The sequence below is a fragment of the Dermochelys coriacea genome, chromosome 1, assembly GCF_009764565.3.
Source record: "Dermochelys coriacea isolate rDerCor1 chromosome 1, rDerCor1.pri.v4, whole genome shotgun sequence".
In the NCBI taxonomy this organism is placed as follows: domain Eukaryota; kingdom Metazoa; phylum Chordata; order Testudines; family Dermochelyidae; genus Dermochelys; species Dermochelys coriacea.
In genome coordinates, this window is record NC_050068.2 from 322,748,539 (window position 1) to 322,775,849 (window position 27,311).

Sequence of the window (27,311 nt, forward strand, 5' to 3'; positions counted from 1 at the left end):
TTTGTTAGTCTCTAAGGTGCCACAAGTACTCCTTTTCTTTTTGCGAATACAGACTAACACGGCTGCTACTCTGAAACCTGGGCTTATCTTAAGTGATCACTCTCCTTACAGTTTCAGAGTAGCAGCCCTGTTAGTCTGTATTCGCAAAAAGAAAAGGAGTACTTGTGGCACCTTAGAGACTAACAAATTTATTAGAGCATAAGCTTTCGTGAGCTACAGCTCACTCTGAAACCTGTCATTATGCCAGGCACTGAATTTAGCCGTATAGAGTGGAAATCTGTCAACTTCATGAAAAAACTCACACAGATACAGACAGACATCATCTTCCTCTCCAAATGCAAACAGATGGACATCATCATCCGATGAAGTGAGCTGTAGCTCACGAAAGCTTATGCTCTAATAAATTTGTTAGTCTCTAAGGTGCCACAAGTACTCCTTTTCTTTTTCCACAGTAAAGTTAGTCTAGTGAGTAACTATTTGCATGATCAGAGCTATAGTTAGGCATACAAGGGAGAACACATGTTCACACTTCAGAAATCACAAAACAGACGCCCCTCTCCCCCCGAAGACATGATCATTTTTAAACCAATCATGTTTTTAAAAGCCTCAGAGAAAAACTCCGCTTTCCCCAATTCCATGCATGCATTTCAGGATGAAAATTCAGGCTTTGATGTACGCAAATGGGGAGGTCTCCCCCTCTTCAACCCTCCCCATCTATCCAGGCTTTCCTCTGTTTTCACTTGCAAGCACTGTTCCTGCTCTCTGCCCTGGGTACAGACACACAGCAGCAAGACTACAGCAATTCATTATCAAGTGAATTCCACTGGCTCCCCATTCATATCAAGCTCCAGTATAAAACTATAGTACTGCAGGACCCAGAGGCCACAATCAGGATCACTGTGTTAAGTACTGTACAAACACATAGGAAAAATGAACAGGCCCTGTCTCCAAGATCTTAGAGCTAACTGGAGACACAAGTGAATGAAACAAACAATGGGTAGGGGCACAAGTAAAGGAGAAAGAAAAGGAATACTTGTGGCACCTTAGACACTAACAAATTCATTTGAGCATAAGCTTTTGTGAGCTACAGCTCACTTCAGTGATTTTTGCCTTTCACTTCAGTGAGCTGTAGCTCACAAAAGCTTATGCTCAAATAAATGTGTTAATCTCTAAGGTGCCACAAGTACTCCTTTTCTTTTTGCAAATACAGACCAACACAGCTGCTACTCAGAAACCTGTCATTATGCAAGGTAAAGGAGAGGAACTGAAACTCATGCAGTGATAAGAGGCTTGCTATGTGCACAATTTGATGTGGGAATGTCCCACGTGTATACACACAGTGTGGCTGAACTGTGCCACTGTGAAAACCTTAAATCTCATTCTGACTTATGTTTAAATTTGAAACATTAATGGTACATTCAAATAGTTAAGTATTTAATTTCCTTAGTTTTTTAAATTTATTTATTTTGAGGAAAGTGACCTGAAAAGCATTCTTTGTTGATTGGGTTAAAGTTTCTCTGGGGGTGGGGATCTGGTGCACTTCAATATGGTGCCACAAAGGAGCCCTGAGCAGTTTTTCCTCAAAGAGAAGTTTCCCTAATTGATTTCTACCTTAGAAACATCAAGAATGCTATATCTAGCCTTCCTAGAATTGCTGGAAGACATGGACGTCTCAGGAGCAAGGGGCATTTAATCTATAAGGAAGACAACCCTTTCTCCCAGAGCATGTGTGAATGACACATTAAACAGTGACTAAAATCCCCTTCCCCCTCAATTGCTCAGGTTTGAGTGTCTTGTATCATATTTTCACTAGATATTCAAATGCCATAGAGTTCTCCAGGGTAGACAAAACCTATTTCTAAAATTAAAAAAGGAAAAAGAGAAAAGGTGGGTTTTTGTTAAAGACATTAAATTGAATGAATTGATAGTTACGTGGTTAATTATAGCATCACCCCCCTTATGTCAAGCATCCTTAAGCCTGAAGCCTTGTGGGGCCAAGCTGAAATTTTACAGGCCTCAGCCTATAGGCCTTGCATTACAGTCATGCTTTACTTATATATATGGCCTATATACCCCACACACACAGTTACAGCATGTGAAAGGCAAAAACCAAAAAGACACAAGACCAGCTAGTTCTCCTCACAGATCACCTTTAAAAGAAAAAAGCTGCCTACTAACATTTAAGATATCCTGAATAGTTTTAGACGTTCAAGCCTTACTAAAGTAAATGTAATGTGTGGGGGTGAGGGAAAGAACAGGTATGTTTCTATCTTGGCTGCCAGAGACACATTTTCTGGCTGAATTTACAAACCAACAAGGTTTTTAATTAATGGTTGTAAAGTTCCAGGCATTTACCAAATGCAGCAAAAAAAATGTTAGCTCCATGGGGCAGGGATAGTCTTTTTGTTCAGTGTTTCTACAGTACCTAGCAAAAGGGGTCCTGATCCCTGACTATTGCTCCTAGGTGCTACAGTTAATACAATAAATAAATAGCAGAACCTATTTAGAACTGCAGGAACTACAAAATGTTCTGTTGCTGTTAATGCTTTTTTATTTTATTTTATTTCTTGTGCTTAAGTTTCAGTGAGAAATTAGAGTTTTCTTCAAGTGAACTGTCCAATGCAGTCAGGCAAATCTGGGTTAGTACAGATGGAGAGGGAGAATAAAGAAGCTTGTCCAATCTTTTAGCAATATCACACAGGGCATGGAGGGCCCTGTTAAGCTCCGAGGCTATGTACACACTACAGCTTATGTCGATACAAGTTATGTCGCTCTGGGGTGTGAATAAGCCTCCTCCCCCCCTCAGCAATGCAAGTTACACAGACTTAAATACTGGTGTGGAGAGTGCTATGTTGGTGAGAGATCATCTCCTGCTGACATAGCTACCGTCGCTTGCAGAGGCTGGAGTAATTAAGTTGGTGGGAGAACTCTCTCCCGTCAGCTGAGAGCATCTGCACTTTAGTGTAGCCATAGCCTAAATGTCTTAGCTGATTGCGACAGTGGCAGACCAGGTGCCAGTTATGCCAAGGCCTCAGGCCTCACTGAACACGTACAAATGCATAGCTGGAAACCAGTCTTGCTTCTCTGTGTGTTAGCATTATCAAAATAAATACTAAATGTTAAGTTGATAAGAGTGTGTGTAGTGTTTTATAAAATGCTTGTAGGATGTTGAACGTATTGTTCTCACTCAACTATATCCCATATTATAAAGTGATAGCAAGCATTTGCTATGTAACTCAGACAGGGAAAAAGCCTTGTATAATGCAAATGATGGTCCCTAACAACATGTTAAATCCTGTTCATTAAACGCAAATGAGCCACTATGCAAGATCAAGGATCAAAGACTTAAGTGCATTCCTCCCCCGCTCCATGAAGAAGGGACCTGAATGGAAACCGGTGCTGTCAATTTGTTTTCTAAGAGAAGATATAAATATGGTCACAAGGAAAAATTCTTCCTCTGTTGGCTGTTTAGATTCTAACAGGGCAGAGAACTGAACAAGGAGGTGGAGATTCCCCAGGTATTCTGGGTAGCCCTGAAAAACACTACATCTCTGCTACCTTTTGAAATTATAGACTGTGACTTGCCTGCACATATATTTTACCCACTTTACCCTCTCAATAGCTCACATTCCATTTTCTTAATAACCCTTTAGTTAGTTTACTACAGAATGGACAACCAGTGCTGTCTTTGGTGTGATATCTGGGATGCAAATCGACCTGGTTGAGTGACTGGTCTCTTGGGACTGTATGTAACCTGAATATTCTGTGATTTTTGGAGGAACTGACCATCTATCACATAGTCCAGGTTGCCTGGGTGGCAAGATAGGCTGGAGTGTCTAAGGAGACTGCCTCAGACTCCATTATAAGACTACTGTAGTACTTTGGGAGTTCACATTTGTTACTGGATTGGTGAAATCTAATTATAGAATACACCACCAGTTTGCCATTTCTGCCCTGCTTTTGACAGTCTGTCCTGGTTAGACACTCATGGTCGTGAACCACTCCAGACAGCATATCACTGATCTCCAGCAAGCATGATCAAAGCGATTCTTTAATCATTCACAACATTAGGTTACTCCACTTCCCCCAAGTTCTCAGGGACTCCCTTGTGGAGGAAAGCTGCATACAAAAGTTTGAAGATTGAACTGGAAAGCAAAAATGTATTTTTTTTAAATAGTAGAAATTATTTCCCTCACTGTTCTGTAACTCTGACATGGCCAAAATTACTTTGCTCAGACTTGTAAAAACAAAAACACAAAACCAAACAAGTTAAAGTCAACTCTAATCTGAAACCAAGCATAAGAAACACCTACACAAATAGGAGAATATGACAAAAATACGATAAGTATGTGCAAAAAGGTGGCTAGATAATGGAAACCTGAACTTAGTGCTACCTGTAGTTTTTCCATGAGCTCTTAACATTTGGCTAAGTTTTTTTTTTTTTTTAAAAACATTTAACAGCACACTCTGTAATAGCCTCTCTAAGATCAGCATGAGAAGTCTCCACAGTCAAGATTTGTTGAATAATATTCAGAATCAACTCCTAATGAAAATCCTTACATAAAAAAACCTGTGTGCGCGCGCACGTGTGTGTGCGCGTGTGTGAGTGAGAGAGAGAGAGACATAACCCACATTTCCTTAAAAACCAGAAATATCCCTATTTGTCTTTCAGAGCCCAGTGCTTTTATCACTGTTTTTAATCAATCCCTGGAGATCCACCAAGTTTGGAGGCAGGCCACATGGCCTTTTCTGAAGGGGCCAGGGGGCACACACACACTACTGGGAGCAAACTCTATTCTGTTATGGAGAGTTTTGAGGGTAGCTCCAGAAGGAGACCCACATGCAGAGTTCCTCACCCAGAATCGCCTACTGTGGAATGGGAGGATCTGGGCCCTTATTAGGTGGAAGACTACCATTTCCAACACTTATTCTCTGTATTTCTCTGTGCAAGTCATTTAACATACCTATAAAACCACCATCTCACAGGTAGAGCTTGATATGTCACAACCACAAAACTAATCTCTAGTAATTAATATATAAATTCACTATTTTCTAACAAAAAATGTAAAAAAAACGGAATAAATGTAAATTAAGCTAAATGATTATTTAAATGTATACACATATAGTGTATCCTCTTTGACAGCAAAAAGAAGCACCAAATCTAGTATAAAGGCTATATTAAGTTGTAAATCAAAACATTTTAACAGTTACCAACAAATGCGAATTAACCTTTCTTTAGGAAAATAACTAGTATAAATACAATGCACAATTAAAGTCTACAACTTAAATCAAGGTTTCCTGCTTGCTGATTTAAATCAATCTCAAAATCAGTGATTTAAATCAATCTCCACCCTGGCCAGGAGTAAGCCACTTAGAGAATATATATTATATTAATTATTTGAATGATGCCGATAGCCAAGATGTGTGTGTGTGTGGCCGAGGGGGGGGGGGGATGTAAATTCTATGAGATAAGGGGCTAAAAGATTACGCCAGAATGAACCACAGTATGCCAACATTTTTATGGCTGACTTAGAACAACGCTTCCTTAGCTCTCGTCCCCTAACGCCCCTCCTCTACTTGCGCTACATTGATGACATCATCATCATCTGGACCCATGGAAAAGAAGCCCTTGAGGAATTCTACCATGATTTCAACAATTTTCATCCCACCATCCACCTCAGACTAGACCAATCCACACAAGCAGTCCATTTCCTGGACACTACTGTGCTAATAAGCGATGGTCACAAACACCACCCTATACCAGAAACCTACTGACCGTTACACTTACCTACATGCCTCCAGCTTTCATCCAGAACACACCATATGATCCATACAGCCAACCTCTAAGATATAATCGCATTTGCTCCAACCCCTCAGACAGAGATGAACACCTACAAGATCTCTATCAAGCATTCTTAAAACTACAGTATCCACCTGCTCAAGTGAAGAAACAGATTGACAGAGCCAGAAGAGTACCCAGAAGTCACCTACTACAGGACAGGCCCAACAAAGAAAACAACAGAACGCCACTAGCCATCACCTTCAGCCCCCAACTAAAACCTCTCCAGTGCAACATCAAAGATTTACAACCTATCCTGAAAAATAATCCCTCACTCTCACAGATCTTGGGAGACAGGCCAGTCCTCGCTTACAGACAGCCCCCAACCTGAAGCAAATACTCACCAGCAACCACACACCACACAACAGAACCACTAACCCAGGAACCTGTCCTTGCAACAAAGCCCGATGCCAACTCTGTCCACATATTTATTCAAGTGACACCATCATAGGACCTAATCACATTAGCCACTCCATCAGGGGCTCGTTCATCTGCACATCCACCAATGTGATATATGCCATCATGTGCCAGCAATGCCCCTCTGCCGCGTACATTGGCCAAACCGGACAGTCTCTACGCTAAAAAAGAATAAATGGACACAAATCTGACATCAGGAATCATAACATTCAAAAACCAGTAGGAGAACACTTCAACCTCTCTGGCCACTCAGTAAAAGATTTAAGAGTGGCAGTTTTGCAACAGAAAAGCTTCAAAAGCAGACTCCAGGCAGAAACTGCTGAGCTTAAATTATTATGCAAACTAGATTACCATTCACTTGGGTTTGAATAGAGAGTGGGAGTGGCTGGGTCATTACACATATTGAAACTATTTCCTTAAATTAAGTATCCTCACACCTTCTTGTCATCTGTCTAAATGGGCCATTTTGATTATCACTACAAAAAGTTTTTTTTTTTCCTCCTGCTGATAATGGTTCATCTTAATGAATTAGCCTCTCACAATTTGTATGGTAACTTCGAACTCATCTGTATGTGTATCTATATCTGTATCTATCCATCTCTTACTATATGTTCCATTCTATGCATCTGAAAAAGTGGGCAGTAGCCCACAAAATGCTCTAATAAATTTGTTAGTCTCTAAAGGTGCTACAAGTACTCCTGGTCTTTATACTACGAAAGTGTCACAGTAGATAAAATAAGGCTTTTAAATGCAAAAGAACCAAGTAAAACAGCTCATAGCCTTTCATTTTTTACAAATTCTTCCTGATATTCAGCCTAAAGTTTACCTGCCCCTCAATTTCCTCCTTCTATGATTAGTTACAGCCTTGTGTACCACCCTAAACTATTCCCCCACATCTTCAAATTATTTGTAAGCTATGTCTCCTTACCAAATCACTGCTTAGCCAAGCTCTACTTCTTTCACTCTGAAACTTTCTTTGTAATTTAACCACACTGGTTCACTGATAATTTTTGTTGATCTACTCTGAATTTGCTTCAGCTTCTCTCTTTTAATGTAGTGCACACAAGTAGGCACAATATTCCCAGTATGGTCAGACCAAAGCTGAGTAGAGAGAAAGTCAGTTACCCTCCTACTGTATTAGGTAATATATTTGCACATACAACCCAAAACTGTTTTGCTGAACATGTTTAATGTGTGGTGAATTTGCCAACACCCTGGTCTCTTTTCACTATTACTGCTTCCCAAGTTACTTCCTCACAAGATATATTGAATAGAAACATTCCTCATAATTTAGCTTCCATTTTTCCAAATAGCATCTCATTTTGTTATTTATTGTCCATGTTTCTGATATGGTCTTTCTGTATCATTTTCTTCAGTCTTGAAGAGTGTTCACAATTCCAACTTTAGAAATCAACTGCAAATCCAACTAACATGCCATTTTCTTACCTTTTAGGTCATTATATTCACAAGTTCAGAGCAGTCTGTTCGCCAATTCTTGAAGTACCCCCTCTAGAACTATCCACCCAATTTGATACATTGCCAGCTCACCTTTGTTTAGTCTTTTCAGCCACAGGACAGAGTTTTTATCCTTTTAATAAACAGAGTTCCTATTCAAGCCAACAGTTAATTTTTTTTAACTAAGAACTTGAAAGACATATCAAATGTAACATCCACTGTATTTCCTTCATCTACCAAAAGGAGAAATTCAGATTTGACTGAACTCTCGTACACTATATAAATATTTACTGCATCTCCTATATAAAAGGGAGACACAGTTTTTCCCTTAGCCTAGCTGATGCCATGACTCATGTTCTTGTAACAAAATATTATTTGGCTACGCTAACAATTTAAAGACATTTTCAAAGCTTTTACAAAAATCTCCTTAGGCTTCAAGTTTAATTCCATGACATTTGCTAAATTAAGCAAAAACAACTATAGGCGGCACACACTATTTGCCTTCCATCTCTTTGTGGTTATGCAAACTTGCAGCTTTGGTGAAATGAATGGATATTTTGTGCAACTAACATTAAAAACAGAGGTTTCAGAGTAGCAGCCGTGTTAGTCTGTATTCGCAAAAAGAAAAGGAGTACTTGTGGCACCTTAGAGACTAACAAATTTATTAGAGCATAAGCTTTCGTGAGCTACAGCTCACTTCATCGAGTGAGCTGTAGCTCACGAAAGCTTATGCTCTAATAAATTTGTTAGTCTCTAAGGTGCCACAAGTACTCCTTTTCTTTTTATTAAAAACAGAGCCACTGAAGGCCATATTTCATCAGATCCACAATTTTAGCATCTCGGTTCTAGTGACAACGAATAAAAACATTTACTATCCAAAGGAACATTTCTATGCTTTATTGTATATACCTTTTCTATAAACCGAATATATAGATCAATAAATAGGTACTGCCTCCTCCTTATGCAATGAACTTAATTTGGGATCTAAAAAGTGAAGATTTATGGTTCCTTGCCATTACTCAATAATTCTCAAGATTATCTTTGCCTGAAGCTTATTGTTTTGCATTGAGGAAGTAGTTAATTAAAACTGAGGTTTAGAGACATTTCAAAGACTAAATGACCTAACTTCAGCCCAGTGTTTTCTTGCTGACAAGACAGAAATGTGTTAACTAACCATATGAGGGAGAAAACATAGTATGATTCTCCAAGCGGCTTTAGATTCTTTTCTAGTACATATACAGCATAGGAGCATTAGTTTAGTATGTTGTGGTGCCATAGTTGGCGCTTTGCTAAAATGTAACACATACAGACATCAGATATCCAGGGGAAATATACAACCTTAAAGAAAAACAACTGCCTAAGCATCAAAATAGGATGTATTAGCAAACCTACCACAGTAAGTGTACTAATTATAAATGCACTAATTTATACAAGTCACCCAATTATGTATTACTATTTAAGAACAAGTGAACAAGAAATTGTCCTGGAGCAAGTTCTGAGTGCATCAAGATAACCCAGATACACCCTGATACTAGCCTAAGCCACTCAGATGGACTAACTTAGACTTCCATCATCCTCTCCACTGCTTCAGTCCCTCCACACACCGTCTTTTCTGCATTTAATATTTCAAAAAGAAAAAAAAAAAAAAGTGTCCCGCATTAGTCTTAGCCTTTGATCACAAATAAAAAAAAGGAAAATATACCCATAAGGAAACTAAGACCACAATTGCCATTAAACCTGCTTTTTCCACCTACAATCAGTCACGAAACAATCATTTTTGAAAGACCCTCGTTGGTGCTAACTAGAAGAAAAAGTCATACGTACGTATATTAACAAAAAATGGACATCAACACTTCTTTGCTAACTGTAAAGATATTCTAAGATATTTCTGTTTCACAACACAGCTTATTTCTGTTTGGTCTGTTATCTAAGCCAGTCCTGTGTTTGAGACATCAAATTCATAGCCATGGAGATGTAAAAGGCAAAAATTTAACACAACAGGTCAAAATTCTGCTCCACTTGCATCATATGTGCATCCTCCACTAAGCTACATGGAATGGAAATGCGCAAAAAAATATGGCCCAATACAATGTTCCCTCTAATTTTTTCATCCATGTGCACCAATATTAGGGTAATGTGCAGATGTACGCCACCAGTAGAAGCAAAACACCAAGATGTAATATATATTTTTAAAAAGTTACCATTGGGATAATTACTCCAGCCAGGACAGGTTAGGCATTTTAGAACTCACTACTCAAAGAATTAAAAAAAGAAATAAAATTATGAAATAAACAGACCAGTCAAAAAACTAAAACAACAGCACTTTGAAAGAATAAAATTACAGAGATGTGTGCGAGACCCAGAGAGAGTGAGAGAGACAGCTGGCTGCTGGGGAAGTGTATGAGAGACCATGCGCTGTCTCTTTAAGCAGACAGAAAAGGAGTACTTGTGGCACCTTAGAGACTAACAAATTTGAGCATAAACTTTCATGAGCTACAGCTCACAAAGCACAGTTACTCATGCAGCTGGAGGACCACCACTGCTCTAAGGAACAGATTCCTGACCCAAATGGGGCTATAGCAGGATCTGGGAGCAGCTGGAGTGGTAGCCAGGCATCCCCAAGACTCCTGTCCCCGACCAGATGGGGGTCTTCACCATCGGGTTCCCCATCCGAGAATCGGAGACAGACGGAATTGGAGCTGAGTCGGAGAGAGCAAGAGAACTGTGAGAGACAGCAAGAGTCCAAGAAAAAGCTGCAGAAGCAGCAGCAGCATGAACTGGGTGGTGGTGGAGCGGAGAGGCATAGGGGACCTCCCAAGGGTGAGTGGGGATAGACCCCAGGGTGCCAGTTCCGAAGGGAACCTCGAAACTAAATTGCTGCCCCTGGTTGGGGGGAGGAGAGATGTGAATGCCCACCTCACTGCCTTTTAGCAGGCTGGCGATTTGAACCCGGGGGACCCTGCGGAAAAGCCCCGGTGTTTAGCTCCCTTGCTGGATCCCAAGGCCATAGACTCCGTCAGCCAGATGGGTGGGGAGGTGAACAGGCTCCCACTCCTGGTGCCAACCTATATGTCTGTGTGGAGTCTCCTGGGCTCAGGCCCCTCGGACCCCCAGTGGGAGCGGAAGGTGATGGTCAATGAGGAGACATTCCTGGGGTGGCGAGATCCTGGGACAGAGAGAACTCTTGTCATGCCCCTGGTGGTGCAGCCTCAGATGCTGAGGGGCTGTGTGAGCTGGGCGAGGGTGCCAGGGATGAAGCCCCTTGCCCCGCCTATGGCCCAGATCCCTGTGCAGACACAGGAGAGGTCGGGCTGGCTGGCCGTTGGGGTTCTCCAGGATACCAGCTGAGAGACCCTGTTGTGGTCTCTTTGGGACAGGATCCAGGCCCTGCTCCAATAACTGCCGAGGGTTTGAATTTGAATCCAGGGAACCAATCGGTGGAGAGGGAAATGGTCACTCACCAGTCTGAAGGCTCATTCAGACCACAGCAGCTGCATCTAACTACCAAGCCCAGTCCCTCCTCCCTCTGCAGAGATGAGGTACCCGGGCAGGGGGGAGGGAGACACCCTGACATCAGCACCCCCTCCCGCTCTGCTCAGCGAGCCGGAGGGTCCCGGAAGCAGCTGGCAGGGGCTTCAAGGAAGAGGGCAAGAGCAACGTGGCTGCAGAGGAGCAGGGGAAGGGGCATCTGAACACGTCTCTGCATGTGCACAGGTCTGCTAATCTAGTGCTCGGCACTTGATTGACTCTTGGCGGCTGTGCGGCTTAGAGGGGACACTGACCCATAAATTCTCTATGTTCAAACAGAATGACTATTCAGCCTGCAGTAGTGCCCAGAATACACTACTTTACAATCTGGAAGGAGAAAGGTAATGAAGGGGAGGAGGGGAAAAAATACAAATAGAGGGTTCAAAGGCTGACAGTTGGCACACATATTGGTAGTTCCATGGGGCTGACTTGTTTATTCATGAACTATCCCCCAATCATCCTCCTGTCTTGTCATTATTAGCTGACTAGTTTCTTATAGGCTTCCTTGGGGAATATGGGAATGAGACTTAATGGAAGAGCACTTTTTGTTTATACATAAATGACTTAAGAAATATTGGTGAAGAGAGCATCCGTTTATCCTACTTTTCAAAATATGAAATTCCCTCTTTTTACAAGATGTATTTTGCAGACAGCTGCATGACAAGCCTCCCTTTGCTATTTTCTATATTTTACTTTTGATAGCCACACTCTCATCCTCCATTTTGAAATCTATCCTCCAAGGATAAAGTAAACAGACTTCACGTTTCAATCATATTTTTCTATTCAGCATGTATCTCCCCCTGGAGGCAACCAAACACTGCTAGTACCATGGGATGCTCACCATTATCTGGGCTGATATCGAAATCTATAAAAAAAAAAACAACAATACTTAGCATTTGTTCACACTAGAGAGCATGAGCAAGGGGGGCAGGGAAAGGAAAAGAGAAAGGAACCATAACAGGAAAATAAATTCTGGTCTGGTACAATAGATCAGCAGCCAGATTATTCTAATCAGGCTAGAAATGTATTTTAAGATGTAAAATTTTGGTGATTTCTTCACTACAACTCCCCTTTTTGTATCCATAATCCAACCTCAGTCAGGACAAGATTCTGTCACTGCAGCATAAGCAAGGCTGCTGCTTTGGCAATACGATAAGGGGTTTCTTACAATGGGCGGGGGCAAACTGATCTACATAACCTGGATGTCATGAATAAGGCTATGATTTTGTCACGAAAGTCATGGAATCCATGATTTCCAAAGACCTCTGTGACTTCAGCCCCAGTGGCTGGGAGCTGCAGGGTCCCACCACCTCCCACAGTGGCAGGGAGCTGTAAGGTACCCCCATTGCCTGAGGCAGTGAGCTTCCAAGCTCCCCGGCCGTCGCAGGCAGGGGGGGTACCCCGCAGCTCCCCGGCTGCCACAGTGAGGAGGGCCGGGGGATCCCTGCAGCTCCCCACTGCAGAGGCAGCAGGGGGGTTTCCATAGCTCCCTGCCACTGGGGTGGGGACAGGGGACCCTGCAGTTCCCCTGTGCCACTGGGGGCAGGGGGATCCTGGAGCTGAGTCCCCATGGGTGGTGGGGGCCCCAGAGCTGGCAGCTGCAGGGTGGCTGGGCAGTCCCTTCCCATTTTATCGTGGATATTTTTAGTAAAAGTCAGGGATAGGTCACGGGCTTTTATGAATTTTTCTTTGAAACTTAATATTTTGAAGTTTTTAAAAAAGTACATTAAAATTGCCTCTTGTAGAGAAGCAATTGAGCGAGAACACCAACTTTAACAATACATGAGCAGCAAACTTTATGATCAGTCAGAAGAGGAGATTTTCTTATCAGCTAAAAAGAGAATTGTTTGCCTTTCGCTCCTATCCTTAATGTAACTACCTGGCAAATTTGAACTCCAATGTTACTAACATAGAAGTGCAGTCAGATTCCTACAGCTTTTCTATTCCACAATACTGTAACTTCTGGGTATGAATGGGAATACTTTCATGCCTATATTTCATTTAGTTGCTATTTTACGGACCACCAACATTTTACATTTAGTAACAGTTTCCATATAATTAAAAGAGAAAAACATACATATTTTAAGATGTATCTGGCAAAGCAGAGCACTTGCTAAAGAAATGCTTAATTTGACTCATTTAAAAAAAAATCTTTCCCCCTTAAGCTACTAGATAAGGGGAAAAAAATAGCACAGTTATTTTAGAGCTACCCTCAGATGTCAATATGTATGAAACACTCACCAACTGCATATAGTACATAAAATATTTGAAAGACTTATTTTTTTCCCTTTTCCTACACATGTATAGATTTTTTCAAAAACCTACCACCACTCTGAATTATTCTGATGAGGCTTTTTTTAAAAAAAGCCAAAACAAAAAAAACCACCTTGTCACTTTTCTGAAGACCACCCTATATGTGGTACACATCTTGCATCAAACCCAAAGACAGACAGCATGCACCAAAAAAACCTCAGCCACTGCCAAACAGGTTTTCCGTATTTTCCTACTCTCCATGTACACCAAGCCATATTTCAATAAGCTCGGACATTTCTTATTCAAGAGCATTCTTTATTACTTACGTAAAAAGTGTTTTTCCAGTAAGGCGATTTCCAGGTGACCTTTGATCTCATTTAATCTATCAGACTCTGTTCTGTTAAAATCCTGGACTCCTGATGCCATGTTGATGGTCCCTGGACCAGCCTATGAAAAAGGATTGGGGGAGAAAAAAAACAGACAACTCAGAAGGAAGCTTCTCCCTGAAGTGTCATTTAAATACTTCAATTTATCTAAAAAAGACATTAAACAAAGAGCTGTATGAAAAAATGTGTAAGCATTTGAAGCCAACAACTCAGCAACACTCTTATTCAGCATTAGAATTACTGAAATGAATAACAGCTGATCAAACATGCATCATCTCCCTCAAACAGGTTTTCTCAGTGCGCTTGCCTAGAAAGATTCTATATTTGCTACAACATGATGATCATTTCACTTCCCTACTGCTGGCTGAAGATGCATTTCAAATAATGCCCTTTTAATTTGACACATGGCCAATTAAAACAAAGAAAATCCAATATGCACACAAGCAACAATCTATGTCCTGGTCTACACTTAAAACTTAGTTTGACATACCTACAGCTCTCGGGGCTGTTAAAAAGCCACATTCCTGAGTGTCATAGCTATGCTGACCTCAACACCTAGTGCAGACACAGTAAGGTTGATGAGTACTTGTGGCACCTTAGAGACTAACAAATTTATTAGAGCATAAGCTTTCGTGAGCTACAGCTCACTTCATCGGATGCATCCGATGAAGTGAGCTGTAGCTCACGAAAGCTTATGCTCTAATAAATTTGTTAGTCTCTAAGGTGCCACAAGTACTCCTTTTCTTTTTGTGAATACAGACTAACACGGCTGCTACTCTGAAACCAGTAAGGTTGATGAAAGCATTCTTCTGCTGACCTAGCTACTATTGCTCAGGGAGGTGCACGTACTAGAGGAGGAGTTACTTCAGTTGCGGTACTGTATGTCTACACTATGGTGTCACAAAGGCAGAGCTGCAGTTCCATAGCTATAGTGCTGTAATCCCCTGTAGCATAGACAAGCCTTAACAAAAACAGATTTTCTAAGCATCGACTACCATTCTGTACAAATCCTCTCTCACATATACGTGAATACTTTAGCATCAAGACATAATCCTGAAAGAAGAAAATCTACAATCCTGATGCAAGAAAGGCAACAAAAATCCAGCAGGGCTATTTTGTTTCATTTTTAAATGAACGTGGGTAGTGTCCAAAAGATGATGCTGCAGGACAAAAACCTCTAGGCTCTTGCATCTTTTGGAGGTGATTTATCATCATCATCTTTACCAGCAGTGGCCATACAAACTAAGCACTGGAAATACTGCAGAATGTGAAAATCAAAGAAGAATGCATGGCTTCGAACTGAAGCAGCAGCAGCTTGCACAAAGTGAAACAACAAAGGAACAGATGTACTTTCATAGTAAGAGGCAGGTGAATACGCTACATTTTTGGAAATAGAAGTCTGTTAAATTACAAGGAAGACAGATTTCTGTTTTGCAAGACGGTTAATTAAAACAACATGTGCACTCATAACTAGCAATGTACAAACCCTATAGATTGATTTTGGGTATAAGCTCTTGGAGCTACTCCTGGTATTAACTGCCTGCCAGATGCAAGCTTTTATAGTATTCATTTTATAAGTAAAGCAAAGGTGATTTTTTATTCTTAACCCATGGTTTAGTCATCTGTATACATTCAGAACTCAAGTGAGAACATGAGTACTTTTGAAAGAAATGAAACTTTTTATACAAAAATAAAATCCAGTAACTGACTTAATATAATATGATCTAAATATAGTCAACTAATTTAGCAAGTTAACAGAACTGTTTTAAGTTTTAAAATAAGTCAATGTTTAAAAACGAAGTATTTAATTTTAAAGTGTTCTTTTTGTATGTCATCCAAAAGTTTTAAAAGCAGATCAATGATTTATTCACAACATACACAGCATATACATTTTCACCGTTAGGAATGATTTACACTTTTTAAGTACCTTATCAATGTACCTGTAATACAGAGGCCCGTTGGTGCCAACACACAAAAGGATCATAGAGAACAATGAACCAAGTCCTATATCAGACCTGAAACTCACTACACCTAATACACTGTTTCATGATAATTTATCCACAAGGAGTAGCTTATAAGGTCTCTACTGAAAGCTTGTTACTTATCAATATCCTTAATAATTACAAGATGTGTGTATGGAGATAATATTTAAGGAATAATGTAACTGTTGAAAATTATACTCTTACGGTCCTGGGTGAGCGATCCAGGGAATCATGCATCGGTGATGACCCTTTCAAGCAGGAGGGAGTTGTTACCCCTCCCTGGCAGGCCAATTTTGTAATATATGGTTCAATCACCTACCCTTGACCCATCCCCGAACAGTCAATGGAAAACTAACTGTAAACAATCAAAGTCATTTGAAGGTAACAAAAAAAATTATAAGAGACTTTGTGGCTGAGTGGTGTCAATATCTTCAGAAGCAGAAGACGCATAGTTCCTAGTCTAAGGAGTCTGCGAACCCTGTTAATCCTGGTCTACGCTAGGGTGGCGGGGGATTGATCTAAGTTATGCAACTTTGGCTACATGAATAATGTAGCTGAAGTCGTCATACTTACATCTACTTACCGCGGTGTCTTCACTGCAGTAAGTCGACGGCTGATACTCTCCCATCAACTCCGCCTGCGTCTCTTGCCCTGGTGGAGTACTGGAATTGACGGGAGAGCGCTCGGCGCTCGATTTATTGCATCTAGACTAGATGTGAAAAAGCCACACCCTTAAGCATCAGCTATAAGTTATGCAGTCGGCATCAAGCACTTACAAGTGACAGATTCTCAACTCCCAGTGTAAGAGAGATAATACAGGGCTGTTTAAGAAATTGTGCCACAGCATGCCACACATCAAAACTGCATAATGTCACAGAACAGGATGCCATACCAAGCAGAAATATTCACTGGCCAGCAGAACCATATCAGGAAATCTCTAAGGACACTGCTTTTGAAGAGCTACAACCCAGTCCCCACTATTCAATCACTCCACCAAAGTCAATTCCATGTGATTCTGGAAGCCACCATTTTTTCTTAGTTTAAAAAAAAGTACATCTCAAAATTGGATTAATATCAAATACGTAATACATCCCTGAATGCCTGGGAGTGACCAGGAAGGGGGAAGCAAAGCTACCAGTAATCCAGGATACAAAGGAGTTAGCAAGGGTTGCCAGTGTGGCCGAATGCAGGAAAATTGTTCACTTTAAAAAAAGAAGTGGAAGAGGGAGGCAGGCAGAAATCAGGCTTATGCCCCTTCTTGCATCTTTGTGATATGTAGAAAAAGCCTGGAAAGAGATTCCAATGCAGAATAGTTTTCTGATAATTTCTCACATTAGCAGTTCAGTTCCTCTCTAGCCCGGACAAAATTAGGACTAGTTGATATGATGCTGACCACAAAGTGTTCCTGTATACAGAGTTGTAGGAAGCATCACGGTAGTTAACATTTGAACACAATGAACACAGGCTCTTATCTTTCCTCGGCATCAGAGTACCTTGATGTTGAGCCTCTAGTATTACATCTTTAAAACTGCCAGCCCCTTTTGATTCCTTTTCTTTCTAATTGTTCTTTCAATGGGGCCTTTCCTATTTCTCTCAGTTGGTTAAAATCTGCATTTCTGAAGTCTTGTGTCCTTGTTTTGCTGTTCTCATGTCCTCCTTTCCTTAGGATCTTGAATTCTATTAGACCATGATCACTTCCTTCCAAGTTCCCGACCACCTTTATGTTTGCAACTAAACATCCCTGTTTGTCAAAACCAGATTCAAAATGAATGATCCCCTTATTGTTTCCTCAGAAAGTTGTCCCCTACACATGCTAAGAACGTGCAGAACATATTATATATTATATTTTGCTGTAACAATCTTACAACAGTTATCAGGGAAGTTAAAATCCCCCATTAATACAGCAGCTCAAGTGTGTTAGCTAATGTTATCCGCTTGCAGAATGACTCATCCACTTTCATTATATCATGTACATTTGCAATTAAACATAGGTCTCCATACTAAATATGATACTAATTACCAACCAGGATAGTACACTATAGCCACACATTTATTTAAGCAGTTATGCAGCTTACAACATATTCAGATTTTTAAGTTTTGCTTCTATTATCATTTCTTATTTGATGGTGATTGATGATTTTTTATTTTTTATTACAAAGCTCCGTTTGGATGGAAATTAGACTTCAATTAAGGCACAGGAACAGCATTTTAAAGTTGTTTTTCATTAGTTAAAACTAATTAAAGGTGCTGGATACATAATAAAGTTTATCAAAACATGTTTTGCATTTAAAACTGATTAAGCGAAGGTTAACTGATTATCTGCAGTTAATCCATTGATCCTATTATGTCTGGTCACCATAACCTTTAAGATTTTACAACTAGAAGAACCTATCTTCACACCTTATTTTTATTCATGATTGGAAGAGGAAACAAGCTTTCCTTCTTTTTCAGCCATCAACTGGTTTCTGAACTTTGAATAAACTACTCACTGAAATGAACTGAATGAAATTAAGAAAATAGTCTCTCTTCACTTACAGATGAGACTACTCCTAGGCTGGTGTAGCACTTCAAATTCTGGTTCCGGGTATTTAGTCAGTGAATTCTACCAGTTCAGTGGTCAGGCTTTCTTGAAAATTTTAGCAGCAAACCTTTACTGCTTGAATATAATTTTTATTAAACTTTTAAAATAAATTATAGTACTTTTAGGCCTTAATATAAGTTATCATTTCAAATTTAATTCTGAATAGGTTTATTTTTAAAAGATATTTTAACTAAAATAATTTTTTTTAATTGATTTTTAATCCACCCTGATTACAGTGTATAAGTATCTTCACAGGAAGAAAACACTGGGTACTAAAGGGCTCTTTAACCTAGCAGTGAAAAACAAATTGAAATTAGAAATATAGGCCAAAAAATGTAAGTGAGGATGATTAACTAATAGAACAAACTACCAAATGAAGTGGACTGTCTCTTGAGGTCTTCAAATCAATACAGGAAGCCTTTCTGGACGATGTGCTTTATCCAGACTCAAATTATTGGGCTCAATACATGGATAAATGGGTGAAATTGAATGGCCTCAGATGTACAGGTAATTAGAAATCTTCCCTCTAATTTTTCCACTACTGTGTGGAATGAATTTTGTTATGTGCACCAAAATTCATGTGGTGGGGTGGGGCCGAAGGGTTCGAAGTGTGCGCGGGGGCTCAGGGCTGGAGCAGAAGATTGGGGTATGGGGTGGGGGTAGGGGTGCGGGCTCCGGCTGGGGGTGCGGGCTCGGCGGTGGGGCCAGGGATGAGGGGCTCAGGGCTGGGGCAGAGGGTTGGGGGAGTGAGGGGTCTGGCTGGGGGGTGCAGGCTCTGGAATGGAGCTGGGGATGAGGGGATAGGTTCAGTGGGGCTTCCCAGGGCTATGGTGGGGAGAGAGGATTCCCCACCCCCAGCAGCACCTGGGCTGGGGGGGGAGGGGGAGGAAAGGTGCCTCTCCCCACCACGGCAGGTCCAGGACAGGCTGGGTCAGGGCCATCTTTCCCCCAGTCGCAGCAGGTTCCACGCTGGGCTGGGTCGCGGCACTGCGGCAGGTCCAGGGCTTGGGGAGAGGCATCTCTCTGAACCACAGCCCTAAGCACCTGTGATGCACTTAACAGGCAGCCGCACAGCTTAGTGGGAACTTAGGTAGTCAGACTAGATGATTAACGGTCCCTTTTGGCCTTAAACTCTGTGTTCTAGCTCTTTTATCTGAGGAAAAGAAATCTATAAAATATCAAAATCCCAATTCCTATTAAATGAATGGCAAACAAAGTATTTCACATATACTTTTTTTTGTATTTTCTAACTGATCAAATGAACATATTAAAATTAAATTATGTAAGAAAATATGGTCTTTACAGACTGCCTGAGTCAAGATTTAGCCCAAAATAACTTAAAATGTACGAGTTGCTGTGAAGCTGCTGGCTCAATGGATTTTGTGAGTATGGAGCTTTTCACATCCTTTCAGCATGGACTAGTGAGTAGTCCTTACTCGAGCAAGTACTCACAGTAGGGAGAACTATGTTCTCTGTTATTTACAGGATTGGGCACTAGGTCACTGGTTCAAACCCAACCTAGGTAGTAGTGACTGAAAGTCACCATCTGTGATGATTTAGTGGGCTGTGTATTGGTGGCCTTGGTCTAGTTGCTAGTGAGCAGGTGTCCACATCACAAAGCCTGCCATAAGTTGGCTTTCCTATTGGCAAATTCACAAGGCAAGTACTGAATTACTCTTTTGCTCCATTCCATTTAGGTTCATGGTACACTACAGAAGTGACTTGCATTTCACTACCCATGCTATACCGATTTTATAGTTTTATAGATAAGATGCTGTAGTCTACATGGCCATCAATTTGACATCTCGTACAAACACCAAACAGAGTGTTAAAGAAATTCAGAGGCAGAGCAGCAATCCCCTTGACAAGTTATTTATCCAAGAGAACCGCCAGTAAGTCCTTTTCACTATACTGCATTTGATGCACTGTGGAATTTTCACTATTGGCAAGGAGAGTTCATCTGCACATCAAGGGATATAAATATGGGGCCCAAAGGCATTGTTGAGGACCCCTTGGGGATATGCTCAGGCAGACTTCATAAGAGATCAAACTTTTACTCCATTATTCTGTTCTGCTTGGCTGAAACAACATGCATGATGGCAACTGTTTTGCACTCTGTCTTGGCTTTTAATAGCATCATTACCACTGCACAGGTGAAGCAGCAAAAAGCTGAAAAAATACACAGGAAAGTGGAGAAATAAAGACTAAGGACTGGTCTACTCTAGAAAGTTAGGTTGATCCAGCTATGTTGCTCAGGGGCATGAAAAATTCACACTCCTGACAGACATCATTAAACTGACCTAATCTCTGGTGTAGACAGCACTAAATTGATGGAAGAATTCTCCTGTCAACCTAGCAACTGGCTCTCGAAGAGGTGGATTTCCTACAGCAATGGAAGAACCCCTTGCCGCTGTAGCATTTCTAGTGTAGATACATGTTAGACTGCATAGTCCTAAAATTGTAAACAGGCACATGCAAGATCTAGTGTTCATGTTTATTTTTCATAGTCTTGTTCAGTACCCCAGGGAACCACTCATGAGAGTGCAGTAGCTTTCACAGAATATCAAGGTTGGAAGGGACCTAAGGAGGTCATCTCATCCAACCTCCAAAACAAGACTTCATCTTCCCACACCACCTCTGTTCCTGAAAGTACCATGAAGAGAGTACATCTTACATTGTTTTTTTACCTAGTAAGTAGTTCCTGGGGCAGGCTGGGGGTGGGAGGGAAATCCCATGAGAGACAGAGACTAAACCCAGCAATTCAGGTTTACTTGAGTTTTGGGTATTGATTTAAACACATTAAACATAGAGTCTAAACATATAGCCTTAGAAAAAACACTATTCTTGGGATAGAAGTACTAATATTGCAATAATGCCTGAAAACTTCAGGCATCAGATACAGTAGAACCTCAGAGTTATGAACTGACTGGTCAACTACACACCTCATTTGGAACTGGAGGTACACAATCAGGCACAAACAAACAGAGACTGCCCTCCTCCTCCCCCCCACAAAAAAAAGCAAACAGTACAGTACTGTGTTAAATGTAAACTAAAAAAAAAAAAAAAGGGAATGTTGATAAGGAAACTGTTTTTGTTCTTGTTTCATTTAAATTAATATGGTTAAAAGCAGCATTTTTCTTCTGCATAGTAGTTTCAAAGCTGTATTAAGTCAATATTCAGTTGTAAATGTTTGAAAGAACCACCATTACATTTTGTTCAGCATTACAAACATTTCAGACTTACAAACAACCTCCATTCCCAAGGTATTAACTCTGAGGTTCTACTGTACTCACATTTGGTAACTAATCCCTCCAATTTACAGTCACTGTGCTTAAAACCAGACACCATTTATCTCTATCACTCTCACACGTGTGTGTACACACACACACACACACACCCCTTGTCAGTTAATAAGAGTTTTGACAGCAGGACCTACATTTTGATTAGCAGTTATACAGCCCCGATCACTGTAGTATCGGATCTCAAACCACTAATGTACTTATCCTCCATACCCCTATAAGGTAGAGAATTATTTTATCCCCATTTAACAGTCCAGTACCTTAAAAGCAAAAGGTTTCTTTCCTCCCTGATAAATCTGATTATTTGTCACCCAGGACAAACTCAACAGACTTCCTTATCTTGCGTCAATATCACTGCCACCTTAGGTGCAGTTCAGAGTTCCATATTAGTCATAAGCAGGGCCAGAAACAAAAGGCTTTTATTTTTAACTAGAAACTCTGCTAAACCCTAGAAGGAAAATCAGAGTAGCTTTCTTGCATTTATATAGTCAGTATGGAAAGAAACACTCTCTTACATAGACCAAATACAGCAAAGTGCCCATTTTTGAGAACATGGAGCTGCAGGAACATAAGTACATACCAGAGTGCTTTACAGCCTAGAAAGTCTAATGGGAAGAGGTACAGTCTTAACTTTACATGCAGAATGACTCAATTCCCTGTATAGAAAGAAAGATACCCTTTGTTTTACTTTTCCTGCCCAAAGCAATGCATAGCTATTGATTTCCATGTAATTTAAAGAGGATACAGAACTAAATTCTTGCATAAAACTTAGGGAAAAAAATCCACAACACAAATTCCAGTCTAAATTAAGTGACATGCTTTAAAGAAATAGCAAGACATCTGATAGGATATGGTTACTTAAAAGCCAGATAGCTGTTGAGTTTATCAACACATTATTATATTTCATCAGCAACATTACATTAAAAATACAAAAATACATGCCTTGTGCTGATCAAGCTAACCTGATTTAATGTAAGGTTGCCAGCAGCCTTTAACTAAATGGGATAGAGTAGAGATAACCACTGGACATACAGGTACAGCAGGAATACATCAACACTGAACTAGTGTCCCAGCAAGCAGTTAGAGAGCACCATTTCAAATTTCAGATAACATGCAAGAACAAAGACCAACAGTGGTCAATAAAGATAATACAGCATATTTCTTAATAAAAGGGGTGAGAGTTCTGGTGTCCAGGCCCAACTCCAACTCTGGAAACTTGTCTTTACAAAAAATTCCTCTTGCAATTTACATTGTACACAGTGGCCAAAATTTTTAAGAGTAACTAGTGATTTTGGACAACTATTTGTGGACATTCAGTTTTGGTTTTGGGATGCATCAGGAGAGGTATTTCCAGTAGGGATAAGGAGGTTTTAGTACCATTATACAAGGCACTGGTGAGACCTCACCTGGAATACTGTGTGCAGTTCTGGTCTCCCAAGCTTAAAAAGGATGAATTCAAACTGGAGTAGGTACAGAGAAGGGCTACTAGGATGATCCGAGGAATGGAAAACTTGTCTTATGAAAGGAGACTTAAGGAGCTTGGCTTGTTTAGCCTAACTAAAAGTAGGTTGAGGGGAGATATGATTGCTCTCTATAAATATATCAGAGGGATAAATACAGGAGAGGGAGAGGAATTATTTAAGCTCAGCACCAATGTGGACACAAGAACAAATGGGTATAAAACTGGCCACCAGGAAGCTTAGACTTGAAGTTAGACAAAGGTTTCTAACCATCAGAGGAGTGAAGTTTTGGAATAGCCTTCCAAGGGAAGCAGTGGGGGCGAAAGATCTATCTGGCTTTAAGATTCTACTCAATAAGTTTATGGAGGAGATGGTATGATGGGATAATGTGATTTTGGTAATTAATTGATCTTTAAATATTCAGGGTAAATAGGACTAACCCCTGAGATGGGATATTAGATGGATGGGATCTGAGTTACCCAAGAAAGAATTTTCTGTAGTATCTGGCTGGTGAATCTTGCCCATATGCTCAGGGTTTAGCTGATTGCCATATTTGGGATCGGGAAGGAATTTTCCTCCAGGATAGATTGGAGAGGTCCTGGAGGTTTTTCACCTTCCTCTGTAGCATGGGGCATGCGTCACTTGAGGGAGGATTCTCTGCTCCTTGAAGTCTTTAAACCACGATTTGAGGACTTCAATAGCTCAGACATAGGTGAGGTTTTTTGTAGGAGTGGGTGGGTAAGATTCTGTGGCCTGCGTTGTGCAGGAGGTCAGACTAGATGATCAGAATGGTCCCTTCTGACCTTAGTATCTAAGGATCGATGAATTTAAGACACCTTAAAAGTGGATCGATTTTCAGAAGACAGATGTTCATCCTTTTCTGAAAAGTCACTTTTTTAAAAGGTGTCTCAGTCTGGGGACCCATAAACAGGTATCCAAAAGCACTAACAACAGGTTTCAGAGTAGCAGCCCTGTTAGTCTGTATTCGCAAAAAAGAAAAGGAGTAATTGTGGCACCTTAGAGACTAACAAATTTATTTGAGCATAAGCTTTCGTGAGCTACAGCTCACTTCATCGATGCATTCGGTGCAAAATACAGTGGGGAGATTTATATACACACACAGAGAACATGAAACAAAGGGTTTCATCATACACACTGTAAGGAGAGTGATCACTTAAGATGAGCTATTACCAGCAGGAAGGAGGAAAACCTTTTGTGGTGATAATCACCCCTCCTTCCTGCTGGTAATAGCTCATCTTAAGTGATCACTCTCCTTACAGTGTTTATGATGAAACCCATTGTTTCATGTTCTCTGTGTGTGTATATAAATCTCCCCACTGTATTTTCCACCGAATGCATCGATGAAGTGAGCTGTAGCTCACGAAAGCTTATGCTCAAATAAATTTGTTAGTCTCTAAGGTGCCACAAGTACTCCTTTTCTTTTTTGCAAAAGCACTAGTAACTTTTGAAAGTCTTGACCCGTGTCCTTCACCTCCCTTCCTCAACTGCTGCATAGTGTTAAACAGGCCTTGTGTTTCACACCAAAGGCTGTTGCATTTCATTGGAGAATGAAAAAGTGACACCTCCCCACCCCCCACCCAGGGCCACTGCAATTTTTAATGGCCAGATTTTCCACAAGTCCTCAGTACCTTTTATTATTCTGAACGGGAATAAGGCACTTTTTAGATCTGGGCATTGCTGTTTAAAGCTTTTTGAGTTTCTCAGATTAAAGGCATATAGCAGTTTCAAGTCGATGCATCATGGCTCACATAGCAATTTATGCCTTATACCCCTTTGCTGTCTCTTGTGAGTACATTCATCCTAGTAAGAGAGTGTGGGTCTCCACTTCACTCAAGGAAGCATCCTGCAACTCTGTTACTTTTCAACCGGACCCCTAGGCTTCAGCCTCCCTCCTTCCATATTTCACCATGGCTTCTTTAGCAGAGCCAGTTTGGCTTGGCTCCCTGCAGGAGTCTTGGGGGGGGGGGGGGGGAGAAGAGAGAGAGAGAGAGAGCGAGAGAGAGAGAGAGCAAGCACGCACTTTGTAACCAGAAAGCATATGCAGCAACACAGTGCAGCCTTTTCAAAACCAAAAGGTTTATGCATTACTCTGCAGGAATACAGTAGTTAGAGAAATGGATTAAAACAACAAGACTGCCTAAACACATGCATCTTACCTAAACCTCCTGCAAGTTTTGGCTAAGTTCCACTCAGCCTAGAGACTCCTACTCCTGCACTGGGGGAGACACAGCCAGCCCCAGCAGCATTCTCTAAGTGCCTGTCAATCTCACCTCCAGCACTGCTTCCTACTCACCCCCATTTCTCGATAGACAGGGAACTTTAATGGTTTAGTTCTCTCTGATGCTAGGCTTGGGTCTGGGACAAATAAATCTTTTCACCTAACAGGAGCTAGGCAGATGGGTATCTCCCAGTTAATTGCTCCCCCCATTGTTCTGCTGGTGTTCTCTCTAGAGGTATCTTCCCTTGTCAATGTTTCATTTGTTTTCCCCTAACAACCTCCTGTGATTTAACTCAACGCAGTCAGAGAGAATAATATCAAAAATTAAGGGACAAATATATTCACAGAAATACAAAAATCTCCCACATTCTCCACAGTATGTTAGTTTGCTGAGGGAGACTTGGTTAACATTCTGCTATCACTTAACTGCCCCGAAAAATCCGAGCTGGTGTTGCTAAGTATCACTGTCCTTCCTTTCCCATGCTAACTACATCCATAGACCTATGGGCCCACAAAATCCAGGGGAAGCAAGAGCGGACAGCATGAATACAGAACCACCACATTTTAAATATAACTTTATACTTCCATGGCATAGATAGCAGTGGACCATTAGAGTAAATAGGCTTAACTCCACAAACAAAAAGGAAGAACTGAAGTGCAGTTACAAAAATAGGAGCATGTTCAAAACTGTGTACCTCTTATTTGCTTTCTTAATCCTGAAATATTACTTCCAAAAAAATAAAAATAAAATCAGGAGAGTAGCATTAACAGCTACCATATTCCATTATTTTTTTAATCTGATAATAGCTTTAAAAATGTAGCCAGATTGAATACTTACAGGGTCTCTTAGGTCATCATTCTCTCTGAGTGACGTTCGAGGTATTTTCACTGGGATTTCATCTCCACATTCAGTATCTGAAGCATTTGGAGACTCTGCTAAATCAAGGAACTCATCTCTCCTGTGACCTCTGAACCTTATTTTGTCTAACTTCTTTAGCATGTTCAGCACTGAACTTTTCTGCTTTACCTTAACATGACGGTTGGAGTCCCTACAAGAAATAAAAGAAAACAATGCGCTTTATTAAATGATTATTATTAAAACATTTGCAGTATGCCTGAATACAAACATTCTAATTACAAAGAATGCTTTTAATCATTTTTCAAGTGCTTTCTGGTTAAACAGTTATTTATAAAAGGAAAACTAACACAGGTTAGCATTCAAAGAAGCACTTATTTTCAAGTATGACAGTGAGCAGAGCCTGCTTCTAATGGCTGATAATTGATGGTGACCTTTCCCAGCAGGTACCAACCTGCTAACTCAAGTGACCTACAAAGGATTGTGTGTTTGTTTCATTTGGATTTTCTTCTTTTTTATTAAAAGTCTATTCTGAGGGTATATTCACACACACACACGGACTTGCTGCAACATCTAATCAAGATATACAACTCCTCTGAATAGCTGAGATCACATTTTTCAAGAGACTTACAAATCATAGCAAGAAATTGGTAGTTTAGAGGCCAGCACATTGCCAAAGTATTACTCAAGGACTTGCATAGATATTGCATAGGATTTACTGAAGAAATCTACTAGACTACCAACTGGAATCAAAGACTTCATCAAAATTAAGAGTATTCAACAGAGGCAGTGACCTACATTCAATCTGTGCAAGCAGTCATCAAATCCATCTCCAAAACCGCCACTGCTCGCTGATCCACACAGAATTCTAGAGAAACAAAGCCTTGCTAAGAGACACTTCTCTCTTGCTTCTCCGGGGTGGGGGAGGGAAATTAAAAAATAATGGTTTAACTAAAGACACTATTTCATGAAGAAAAGCACTGAAAAAATGGAACTGAGCAAGATACATAGCTAAG

At 40.6% G+C, this 27,311-nt stretch overlaps 1 protein-coding gene across 2 annotated transcripts in view; it reads right to left on the minus strand.

Annotated features, from left to right (window-relative positions):
- Positions 1 to 27,311, minus strand: part of GRAMD4 (GRAM domain containing 4) — a 140,326-nt gene that overhangs the window by 66,760 nt on the left and 46,255 nt on the right. For both annotated transcript variants that reach the window (XM_038372456.2, XM_038372436.2), the window contains exons 2-3: positions 26,278 to 26,488; positions 13,819 to 13,939 (exon numbers count right to left, since the gene is read on the minus strand). In XM_038372456.2, coding sequence (XP_038228384.1) covers positions 13,819 to 13,939; positions 26,278 to 26,488 — 332 coding nt within the window. The remainder of the gene's footprint in view (positions 1 to 13,818; positions 13,940 to 26,277; positions 26,489 to 27,311) is intronic.